Source organism: Ovis canadensis, chromosome 22 (genome assembly GCF_042477335.2).
Source record: "Ovis canadensis isolate MfBH-ARS-UI-01 breed Bighorn chromosome 22, ARS-UI_OviCan_v2, whole genome shotgun sequence".
NCBI classification, from domain to species: Eukaryota; Metazoa; Chordata; class Mammalia; order Artiodactyla; family Bovidae; genus Ovis; species Ovis canadensis.
This window is the reverse complement of record NC_091266.1, coordinates 20,583,980-20,596,993: the sequence shown is the minus strand read 5'-3', so window position 1 is coordinate 20,596,993 and position 13,014 is coordinate 20,583,980. Positions and strand designations below refer to the sequence as shown.

Genomic DNA, 13,014 nt, shown 5'->3' with positions numbered 1-13,014 from the left:
AGTTGAACTGAGGCAAAAGAACTAGAGTCTGTTGTACACAGTGAAATAAGTCAGAAAGAGAAAAATAAGTACTTTATATTAAACATATATATGGAATCTATAAACTAGTACTGATGAACCTGTCTGCATGGCAAGAATAGAGACACAGACATAGAGAACGTGCTTATGGACACAGCAGGGAAAGGACTGGGGGGTCAAATTGAGAGAGTAACTTTGAAACCTATATGTCACCATATGTGAAACAGATAGTGGTAAGTTGCTGTATAACATGGGGAGTTCAATCCAGTGCTCTATGACAAACTAGAGGGATGATGGGGGAGCAGGGTGGGAGGGTGATTAAAGAGGGAAAGAATACTTATGGTTGATTCGCAATTATGTACAGCAGAAACCAACACAACATTGTAAAGCAATTATCCTCCAATTAAAAATAAATATTTTTTTAAAAAAGAAAACATGGAGAGGGAAAATATACGGGGAGGGAAGAGGGAGGGGGGTTCAGGATGGGGAAAATGTGTACACCCGTGGTGGATTCATGTTGATGTATGGCAAAACCAATACAATATTGTAAAGTAATTAGCCTCCAATTAAAATAAATAAATTTAAATTTTAAAAAAATTACCTGTATTGAGATTACAACAAATTAGTCTGGAAGGAATTTTAGGAATCAGTGAACTAAAATGGAGAGGAATGGGTGAATTTAATTCAAATGACCATTATACCTACTACTGTGGGCAAGAATCCCTTAGAAGAAATGGAGTAGCCATCATAGTCAACAAAAGAGTCCAAAATGCAGTACTTAGATGCAATCTTAAAAATGACAGAATGATTCCTGTTCGTTTCAAAGGCAAGCCACTCAATATCGCAGTAATCCAAATCTGTTCCAATCATTAATGCTGAAGAAGCTGAAGTTGAACATTTCTATGAAGATCTAAAAGACCTTCTAGGACCAACACCAAAAAAAAAAAAAAAAAAAAAAAGATCCTTTTCATCATAGGGGACTGAAATGCAGAGGTAGGAAGTCAAGAGATACTTGGAGGAACAGGTAAGTTTGGCCTTGGTGTACAAAATGAAGCAGGGTAAAGGCTAACAGATTTTTGCCAAGAGAATGCATTAGTCATAGCAAACACCCTCTTCCAACAACACAAGAGAAGACTCTATGCATGGATATCATCATATGGTCAATCCTGAAATCAGACTGATTATATTGCTTGCAGCCAAAGATAGAGAAGCTGTATATAGTCAGCAAAAAAAAGAAAAGATCAGGAGCTGACTGTGGCTTAGATCATAAACTCCTTATTGCAAAATTCAGACTTAAATTGAAGAAAGTAGGGAAAATCACTAGACCATTCAGATATGACCTAAATCAAATACCTTATGATTATACAGTGGAAGTGACAAATAGATTCAAGGGATTAGATTTGATAGGCAGAGTGACTGAAGAATTATGGACGGAGGTTCATTACACTGTACAGGAGGTGGTGATCAAAACCATCCTCAAGAAAAAGAAATGCAAAAAGGGAAAGTGGTTGCTTGAGGAGGTTTTACAAATAGCTGAGAAAAGAAGAGAAGTAAAAAGCAAAGGAGAAAAGGAAAGATATATCCATCTAAATGCAGAGTTCCAAAGAATAGCAAGAAGAGATAAGAAGGCCTTCCTAAGTGACCAGTGCAAAGAAATAGAGGAAATTAATAGAACGGGAAAGACTAAAAATCTCTTCAAGAGAATTAGAGATACCAAGGGAACATTTCATGTAAAAATGGGCGTAATAAAGGATAGAAATAGTATGGACCTAACAGAAACAGAAATATTCAGAAGAGTTGGCAAGAATACATAGAAGAATTACACACACACACACACACAAAAACCCTTAATGACCCAGATAACCATGATGGTGTGATCACTCACCTAGAGCCAGGCATGCTGGGATGCAAAGTGAAGTGGGCCTTAGGAAGCATCACTATGAACAAAGCTAGTGGAGGTGCTGGAATTCCAGTTGAGTTATTTCAAATCCTAAGATGATGCTGTGAAAGTGCTGCACTCAATATGCCAGCAAATTTGGAAAACTCAGCAGTGGCCACACTACTGAAAAAGGTCAGTTTTCCTTCCAATCCCAAAGAAGGGCAATGCCAAAGAATGTTTAAACTACTGCACAATTGCATTTATTTCACAAGCTAGCAAAGTAATGCTCAAAATTCTCTAAGCCAGGGTTCAACTGAGAACTTTCACATATTCAAGTTGAGTTTAGAAAAGACAGAGGAAACAGAGATCAAATTGTCAACATCTGCTTGACCATAGAAAAAGCTAGAAAATTTCATAAAAAATCTACTTATGCTTCATTGACTGTGCTAAAGCCTTTGATTGTGTGGACCACCTCATACTTGGAAAATTCTTAAAGAGACCAGACCACCTACCAGACCACCTTACCTGCCTCCTGAGAAATCTATATGCAGGTCAAGAAGCAACAGTAAGATCTAGACATTAAACAGTGGACTGATTCCAATTTGGGAAAGGACTATATCAAAGCTGTATATTGTCACCCTGCTTATTTAATTTATATGCAGATTGTGTGTGTGCTAGTCACTCAGGGGTGTTTGACTCTTTCTGACCGCATGATTGTCTCCCGCCAGGCTCCTCTGTCCATGGCAAGAATACTGGAGTAGGTTGTCATTTCTTTCTCCACGGCATCTTCCCATCCCAAGGATTAAATAGATATTATGTGCATCATTCCTTTGTGGTGGTGGTTGTTCAGTTGCTCAATTGTGTACTACTCTTTGATGGGAAATAGCAAATAACTAGGTTTTGCTTTTTGCTGTGTTGGGTTTTGTTGTGTTTTCCACTGCAAATATTGCCTTCAGTCAAGAGATCAATAAAATTCTGGACAGAGGCATGAGTTTCAGAATGAAGACTGAATATAGCAGTCACTACCAACCAGAGATTGGCATAAAATGTGAAATTTGGCAACGAAACCCTAGACATTTTAACTAATTCACAATTTAGTGCTTAAAATTGGATTGTACCATAATAAACACTCCCCCAAATAATAAATAGCAGTGATATCAAGATAAGGGTGGTAAGGAAACAGTTATTGCATGCTGCAAGGATTGGAAATTATGTTAGGCAGTTATGAATCATTTAGCAAAGCTGCTGTGTGCAGTGACTTGGAAAGCAAAGGCTGTACCAAAAGAAGTCATGGCTTTTGACATCAGACATAGCCATGTAATTAGTGTCTGCCTCTAGGTAAAGTGCCTGCCTGCAATGCGGGAGACCTGGGTTCAATGCCTGGGTCAGGAAGATCCCCTGGAGAAGGAAATGGCAACCCACTCCAGTACTCTTGCCTGGAAAATTCCATGGACTTAGATGCCTGGTAGGTTACAGTCCATTGGGTCGCAAAGAGTTGGACACGACTGAGCGACTTCACTTTCTAGTGGTAAGATTATACATCCTTGCCATAATTGAATCACTAGCAGAATTGTGACCTGGTTTGTTGAAGGAGATGTGGGTAGAAGGGTCCTGTGTTACTTCCAGAAGAAGCATTATGTGACAGCATATGGTTTATTGTGACTCTCTTTTCAGTCTGTCAGAGGAACAACACTGTCCCAGGTAGAGGCTGTTCTACCATTCTGAAATAGAGTGAAAATCATGAAGAATAGGGGTAGAATTTTTTTTTCAGAGCTAGAATTGATTCATGATGGACACACAGTGTGAGCAGGAAATAAAACTTTATATTACAAATTGTTGAAATTTTGAGTGTGAGTGTATAATATAAACCTGGCTGTCCTTACTGAGACAATTAAGAACTTAAACAGTGCTTGCCTCATTGTTGTTACTGTTGTTCAGCCGTTCAGCCACATCCAACTCTTTGTAACCCATGGACTGCAGCACACAAGGCTTCCCTGTCCTTCATCATCTCCCAGAGTTTGCTCAAACTCACGTCCATTGAGTCAGTGATGCCATCCAGTCATCTCAGCCTCTGTCATCCCCTTTTCCTCCTGCCTGCAATCTTACCCAGCATCAGGGTCTTTTCCAATGAGTCAGCTCTTCTCATCAGCTGGCCAAAGTACTGGAGCTTCAGCTTCAACATCCAACAAATGTTCAGGGTTGACTTCCTTTAGGATTGACTAGTGTGATCTCCTTGCAGTCCAAGGGACTTTCAAGAATCTTCTCTAGCACCACAATTTAAAGGTATCAATTCTTCAGTGATCAGAATTGTTTATAGTCCAACTCTCACATCTGTACATGGTTATTGGAAGTAGTCATGCCTCACTAAGTTCCACATAAGTGTCATTATATAGCTATTATTATTATATGAGTATGATGATGATGGTGATGGTACAAGGAGAATCCATGTGTAAGAAAGGATTATAATAGTGGTAACAGGGATGTGCCAAACAGTCGATGAGAATCTGAGCCATAAATTATAAGGGTAATATGAAAGTAAAAAAATGTTTTTATGTGGATAAAAAAACCTGAGACCTATTGTATTTGAGTATAATATAGAGTCACATTTGGAAGCATGTCTCTCATCTTTAAAGTGATGGAAGTAGATCAAAATTTCAGAGGGACAAAGATGCAGAAAGCTGTTAGAGTCAACACATTTTAGTGATCTGAATCTTGAGAAATTTGCTCCAAATCCAATGGTGTGTAAACAAAAGTTTAACAACTGATCTGGACTGGAGGGTACCGATTCATTGCATTTGCTGGTTATGATGGCATAAAAACACCCACCATGGGCCATTTCAAGCTAGCAATGTGACATAACCAAACACAAAATTGGGGAGAAAGGCGCACAGCCTGCTTTCTGGATCCCAGTGTATGCTCTGGCATCAGCACACCAGTCTCACCGGCTTCCCTGGTAGTTCAGAATTACAAAGGAGGAACATGCTTTAGAGCAAGATCTGACCAATTCTGGAAGAAAAAGTCCCACCTAATACTAATGCTGATCAGCACAACAAGTTTGAAAAAATAAAAGCTCCTGGTAACATTTTCCTCCATGAAATGCCATCAAAAAAGCAGCTAGGCAAAATATCTTTACTAGGATATTTTGACGAAAATCACAGCCTCCTAAACAACTTTTAGAAAGAATGAAAGGAAAATACTTACAAGAGGAAAGGAAAAGGGCTGGGGAGGGAAACAAAGACTGTTGTCTGAAAAGAAACCACTTTGACCTCAGTCAAAACAGATTATTTTGAAGTCAGTCTTCTGTTATCTTTGAAAATATATTTCTCCATAAATCCTGTCTTTCTAAATTGAGCTGTGAGTCAGCAGCGGGCAGTGCTGTGTGTGAAAATGACGAGAATGTGTCCAGAAGTACCTCTAATACATTCTGTTATTAGAAGTCTTTGTGAGAGTAATTTGACAGAGCTTTTCAACTTTTAGGTCACTAGTTTAAATTCAATCTCAGTTGATCATGAGCAAAAGTATATGGTTGGCGGCTTAAAAAAAATGCCTTGATGGTGTCACCCTAGTTCTTTCTAATAGAGACTGCCACTGCAATTGGCATCTTTTCTTTCACTTGTACCAGAAGCACAAAGGGTGAATAGAAATGTCACTTCAAGTATTTCCTCAGCTTTTGTACTAGAGAAATTTGAGATATGAAAAAGGCCAACTCCTTTTCATCTTTAACTCACAGAATTATTCTCCTGTACTGTGGTTCCCAGATATTTCTTGGATTTGAAATAAAACCAGAGCCATTGTAGAAGCAAAATTATATCTGACTTACAGAAAGTTAAATTATACAAAGGCACATTCTCAAGAAATATTTAAATGTTAAACATGTACAATTTCTTGGCCTGAACTTACAAATCTAAGATTTATTTTTCTTTACTTTTTGTTTAAACAAAATAAATTCCCATCAGAGGTAAACAAAAATTTTCATTATTCTATAAATGTAGCTATTTAATATTTGGTTTTCCATATTTTTAAAATTAATTAATTAATTTATTTATTTTTAAATTTTAAAATCTTTAATTCTTACATGCGTTCCCAAACATGAACCCCCCCCTCCCACCTCCCTCCCCACAACATCTCTCTGGGTCATCCCCATGCACCAGCCCCAAGCATGCTGCACCCTGCGTCAGACATAGACTGGCGATTCAATTCTTACATGATAGTATACATGTTAGAATGCCATTCTCCCAAATCATCCCACCCTCTCCCTCTCCCTCTGAGTCCAAAAGTCCATTATACACATCTGTGTCTTTTTTCCTGTCTTGCATACAGGGTCGTCATTGCCATCTTCCTAAATTCCATATATATGTGTTAGTATACTGTATTGGTGTTTTTCTTCCTGGCTTACTTCACTCTGTATAATTGGCTACCCATATTTTATCATTTACACGACTCAACTAAATGTATTATTTCTCCTAAAGAAACTACAGGATTTTTTTTTTCTTTTGTCCATTGTTGTTCAGTCACTTAGTCACTTTCGACTGCTTGCAATCCCCTAGACTAAACAGCACACCAGGCTACCTTGTCCTTCACCATCTCCCAGAGTGTGCTCAAACTCATGTCCATTGAGTCAGGGATGTCATACAACTATCTCATCCTCTGCTATCAGCTTCTCCTCCTGCCCTCAATCTTTCCCAGCATCAGGGTCTTTTTCAGTGACTTGGCTCTTTGTATCAGGTGGCCAAAGTATTGTAGCTTCAGCTTCACCATTAGTCCTTCCAATGAATATTCAGAGTTGATTTCCTTTAGGATTGACTGGTTTGATCTCCTTGCAGTCCAAGGGACTCAGGCAAGAATATTGGAATGGAGAGACTTTTCATTCTCCAGGGGATCTTCTAGGACCAGGGATCAAATCTGGGTCTCCTGCATTGCAGGCAGATTCTCTATTGTTTGAGCCATCAAGGAAGCCTATTTTATCTACTAAAATCCCCCAAATTTCCTTATTACTAATATATCTACTTTTATATAATTTTATTTCCTTATGTCTTAATAGTAAATGAACAACAAAAGTAAATTCTCTCTAGTTACCTACAGAAAAAGCAACAAAATAGAGACAAGAGCAGAGGTAAAAAGAAGTATCTGGTAATGCCAGCCAAAATTTTAGCAGCCTCAGAAAATGTGTGTGCTATAACAGAATGAGCTTTGTTTTGGAAATGTTGAGAATTTCATCAACTGATTTAGGCCCCATTTACTTTCTATAAGATTCATTTCCCAGATTTAGAAAATGAGGTTGATATGTTTCATTATTTTTAGCATTTCTTCTAGTGTAAACATTCTATGGAATCTTTAATTTTATATCATCAGGGTTTGAGAGACAGGGTGTCTGTATTCAAATAAGATTGCAAGATGCCTCATGTCATCTCATTTGATGACAAAGATCAATGCTGGGATTTTCCTAACTCATCACATTTGAAGAAAAAAAAAAAAACAAAAAACAAAAAACCTCTTCTAATCTTCAAGGCCAGCTTCCTGAATTCTCATGTCAGCAACTCCTGCTATTCCCATATAACACCAGGAGATGATAAATTCTCTGTCCTCTGAATATCTGTAGATAAAGCAATGTCTTGTACTCATGATTTTTATAGCAAGTGACAGTTATCATCACAATACAAGTAGCCCAACTTGAAACTGTAGGTTCAGTTGAAAATATAGCATTTTCTGGCCAAATATGCTTTAGCCAGGAATATATAAATTGTGAAAATCAAGCTATCATTCTGCAAGTAACTCATATGCCCAAGTATCAAGAGCTGTGAATGGAAATATCACCTAAATCTACCCCCTTCATCTAAACAAGTAAACTGAAGCACAGCAATTAGAAGGTTTTCCCATGGCCAAAAAATAAAATTGCCTGCCTCTGGATTAGAATGCCTACCATCAGTTGGTGAATCTGAAGTCATTTTCTATACTGAACACTGCAGCAAAAATAAATCCTTCCGGGGCAAAGGAATCCAAGACAGAACACAAGAGTCAGCTGCAAGCTCTTTGGATGCAAAGTACAAGATATTCAAGTGCATGCTTCCAATCCTTTCATTCTCTCTTGTAATGACTGCAGCTAATCCCTGCCAGCTAACGTTAGTGCTTCAGTAGTGGCAATCAATAGAACAGATTTGCTGTGGAAACCCTCCATCCATATTATCCCTACTTTCCTTTCCAGATGGAATTGTCATTCATCAGAGTGTAAGTGACATGTGAGGTTTTCTCCCTTCTTGCACAGATATTAACCCATTAGCCTTCAAGGTTGCTGCTAGAATTTAATATGTAAACGAAGGAGCATACCTGTAGATTTAATAAAACAGCACCGATCCTCATGGCCTCGCTGATTTCAAGGCTATACATTAGCTGTGGGAAGCGAGGAGGGCTTTGATTATTTGGAGGAAGCACTTCAATATACACAGTACAGATGGAATGCCTGCAGAGAAAGAGAAGCAAACAAGATGGGTGAAAATCTACATCACATTTATTGACAGACTGCATTTGATATTCTGTTGTTTGGTTTACAGGAGAGAGAAATTCTGAATTTTTATGGGAAATAATACAACAATTCATAATAAAAAGGTGGAAAAACAAAAGCTACCACCAAACGATGATGTTTTTATGAAATTATCTTAGCAAAATGAAAAAAAAAATGCCTCAGGTATGGATTTTTCCTACTTAGATTAATAGTGTGGATTAAAAAGAAATAGCTGTGCAAATAGAGGTAATGCATTACATTGCCTTGACTTTTGACTTTATTTTGTAATGCTTCTCTAATAGCAAAAAAATACTCTGTAAATATTTGGTAATAAGAGATGTCCTTGGGGATTTCTTCCATTAAAACAGCAGAGGGAGTATTGATTAAAATAACACAGAAAACAAAATATGGGCTGTGTTTTATTAATTTTTTTGCTGACATCAATGGCTTAATGAAATGCATGTCAAGAGTCAGGATCATAAAGTAACAGTTGTGTAAACAGTTGCAAACAATACGAAATCTGTTTTTAAGTCTTCTTTAAAGAGTATAATATAAAATTTTGGAAGTTAGATTTAACTGAAGGCTTAGATCGATGGACATTTGTTTTTGAGGGACAACAGTTATTCTGCTATTAGAAGGACAAAACCATTAGCATTGATATAATCACCTTTATTAATATATCTAAACTCTGAAATTTCCTTAAGTAGCAAAAGCTGCAGAAGCAACATATTCAACATTGGTACCGAAGAAACGTTGGCTGGGCTATATTAATGAGACCAGGGGTTTACAAAGTTGGTATTCATTCATAAAGAACATACCACCACTGCCTGAGTTGTGTGCTTTAACTTATTTTAACAAAATCATGCCTTTTTATTCAAAACACATTTCTTACGATTTCTATTTGGGGGCAAAATTTTTCTTAAAGTAGCCCAAAGTTCTTTACATTAAGTGTATCAGTTAAAGACGTGTTACTGAAAACATTTTTCTGAGATTATTATTCTATATTTGTTTACTTTGAAAAGCTCTTAAGAGAAATACAGATCATCAGTTCAGTTCAGTCACTCAGTCGTGTCCGATTCTTTGCCACCCCATGAATTGCAGCATGCCAGGCCTCCCTGTCCATCACCAACTCCTGGAGTTCACTCAAACTCACACCCATTGAGTCAGTGATGCCATCTAGCCATCTCATCAACCCCTTCTCCTCCTGCCCCGATCCCTCCCAGCATCAGAATCCCAATGAGTCAACTCTTCGCATGAGGTGGCCAAAGTACTGGAGTTTCATAGCATCATTCCTTCCAAAGAACACCTAGAACTGAGCTCTTTTAGAATGGACTGGTTGGATCTCCTTGCAGTCCAAGGGACTCTCAAGAGTCTTCTCCAACACCATAGTTCAAAAGCATCAATTCTTCGGCGCTCAGCCTTCTTCACAGTCCAACTCTCACATCCATACATAACTACTGGAAAAACCATAGCCTTGACTAGACGGACCTTTGTTGGCAAAGTAATGTTTCTGCTTTTCAATATGCTATCTAGGTTGGTCATAACTTTTCTTCCAAGGAGTAAGCGTCTTTTAATTTCATGGCTGCCGTCACCATCTGCAATGATTTTGCAGCCCAAAAAATAAAGTCTGACACTGTTTCCACTGTTTCCCCATCTATTTGTCATGAAGTGATGGGACCCATATGCCATGATGTTCGTTTTCTGAATATTGAGCTTTAAGCCAACATTTTCACTCTCCTCTTTCACTTTCATCAAGAGGCTCTTTAGTTCCTCTTCATGTTCTGCCATAAGGGTGGTGTCATCTGAATATCTGAGGTTATTGATATTTCTCCCGGAAATCTTGATTCCAGCTTGTGCTTCTTCCAGTCCAGCATTTCTCATGATGTACTCTTCATAGAAGTTAGATAAGCAGGGTGACAATATACAGCCTTGACATATTCCTTTTCCTATCTAGAACCAGTCTGTTGTTCCATGTCCAGTTCTAACTGTTGCTTTCTGACCTGCATATAGGTTTCTCAACAGGCAGGTCAGGTGGTCTGGTATTCCCATCTCTCTCAGAATTTTCTACAGTTTATTGGCACTGAAAAATTTTTTTTTAGCTTATCACCTTACATATGCCTAAGTTCAAATTATTTCTGAACATATTTTCAGGAGAATAGATACCTATAGAATACTAAGCACCTCTAAAAATTTGCAGTGACTTAAAAAAAAATACTTAAATTTACCACAATATTGTTCCAAAGCAATCTCAATCTAAATTAAAATCTTTTAGACTTCATAATTAGTTAATGCATCTGCATTATTTCTTGCTCTGATATTATCTCATTATTAAAATTCACCAATATAATTGCTTTTCTTTTCAATTTTTTTTTACAACTCATGTTTTAAGGGTAAGATGTTTAAAGTAGGTTAAAATGGATGATGAAATGTTGCTTATAAACTTAGAGGTATCAAGTTTACCCTTATCAGTACTAAAACGGCAGGCTTGCCTGGTGGCTCAGTGGTATAGAACCCACCCGCCATGCAGGAAACCCAAACTCGATCCCTGAGTCAGGAAGATCCCCTAGAGAAGGAAATGGTAATCCATGCCAGTATTCTTGCCTGGGCAATTCCATGGAGAGAGGAGCCTGGCAGGTTATACACAGTTTATGGGATCACAAAAGAGTCAGACATGACTTAGTGACTAAACAACAACTATGATGGATAGATTAAAAAGAGAAATACCAAGAAGTTAAAAAGTGTGCAAAGAGCCCTACTTTTCATATTGTGGGAATAAAGTAATTGTCAGTATGAGTGGGCATATTATTCTCCCAGGTGGTGATCTCATTCCAACAACCATCCCAAGATAAACATTACTGTTAATATTACCCTTCATTCTGAGTTATTTTCTTAGTGTTTGTTACATATAAAGTGATTCACACATTTTACTATTTCTTCCTGTTTGCTGCCAGCACATCCTCTGTTCATAATAAGCCCAATAACATTTACCCTACACCATATTGATAATAATCCTAGCTGAGCAATGTTGAGCACTGGATTATAACCACACATTCCTGGGTTAAAATTTTGATGCTACCAGATGTGATCCTAGGCAACTGACTTCTTTCAGTTTCACTATCTTCATCTGACAACTAAAGATAATAACATTAAGATTAGCATAAGGATTAAATATGTGTGTGTATGTGTATGTGTGTATGTATGTTTATATACATATATGAAGTCAAGTGAAAGTGTTAGTTGCTCAGGTGTGTCTGACTCTGAGACCTCATGGACTGTAGCCCATCAGGCTCTTCTGTCCATGGAATTCTCCAGGCAAGAACACTGTAGTGGGTAGCCGATCCTTTTTCCATGGGATCTCCATGACCAAGGGATCAAACCCAGGTCTCCAGAATCACAGGCAGATTCTTTACCATCTGAGCCACCAGGGAAGTACATACTGAAAAACATACATATATCAGTTATTATTGATAACTATTCAAAATAAGGTTTCTTATTCTATTCTTTGAAATGGAATTAATAAGCTTGCATTTATCTTATTCACATCTCTTTAACTATTTTACATTTAATTGCATTTTTTTTACTTTTCTAAGCTAAAATCTACAGGCACTGTATCCTCTCTCCCTCCCGAGTGGATTGTGGTGGTGTTAGGGTTTAGACATACTGGATCCTAATCTTTTGGTGTGGGACTGAAAATCTACATTTTCCATGAATATACAAGGTTTTTCTCACACAAATTTGATTTAGAAGACCAGGGTCCCAGAAGTTCATGGGGAGTAAAACATGCAGATTCCCCTGCTTTTTAAGTTAGGAGTCCAGGGGATTCCTCTACAAGCTGACCGAAAACTCTCCTTAATAACCCTGGAGGCAAGATAGTCCCTCACTTTTATGACCTAAAAAATACCTGTACCCTAAATCCAAAGATTCCTTTCAAAAATCTAGAACCTTCCTGTTTTTGATATTCTTTAGAGCTTCAACTTACTGGTGTGGAATACTTTATAAAAGTTTTATCTGAACATGGGTCCCTTTCTGCTCTTAAAAGTATAATTTATGCTAAACGTATCGTACTTTGCAGATTTCCTTATTCTTCCCCCTTTGACTAAACTGTTTACATCCACAACACTACAGTAATGACTTCTAACTCATAAGATGCCTGTGTATTTGGCAGAGAGAAGAAAAATATTAAATGCAAAACAAAGAAAGACTCTATTTCCCAAGGCAGAAGACAGTGAACACCAAGGTCCAACATGACCGTCTCCTTCATCTGCACTTACTCCTTTGCTTCCTTTGCTCCTTTCCAGTAATTCAAATGCTAGAATCATCAATCATTCCCAAACCTTTCCCCTCACACACACACTTGGATTTTAGAGTTATTTGAGTATGATCATATTTCAAGCTCTTAAGTTTTTCATCTTTAACATCCTGGCACTTTGCTACAGTAAGTTGAAATAAGCACCCACCTACTTGATGGTTATGGCCTTCTAAAACTCTATCCCTTTTTTAGCCCTGATGTTAATATAATGTCAGAGTTAGCTTTCTAAAACTGAATCCTGGTAGTATTAACAATAAAATAATATCATTAATGCTGTATAAAGATTAGTAATTCAATATCATTAATTAA

General features: G+C 37.6%; 1 protein-coding gene across 5 annotated transcripts in view; it reads right to left on the bottom strand.

Annotated features, from left to right (window-relative positions):
• Nucleotides 1-13,014, bottom strand: part of PCDH15 (protocadherin related 15) — a 1,084,160-nt gene that overhangs the window by 361,228 nt on the left and 709,918 nt on the right. For all 5 annotated transcript variants that reach the window (XM_069567843.1, XM_069567842.1, XM_069567840.1 and 2 more), the window contains exon 15: nucleotides 8,222-8,354. In XM_069567843.1, coding sequence (XP_069423944.1) covers nucleotides 8,222-8,354 — 133 coding nt within the window. The remainder of the gene's footprint in view (nucleotides 1-8,221; nucleotides 8,355-13,014) is intronic.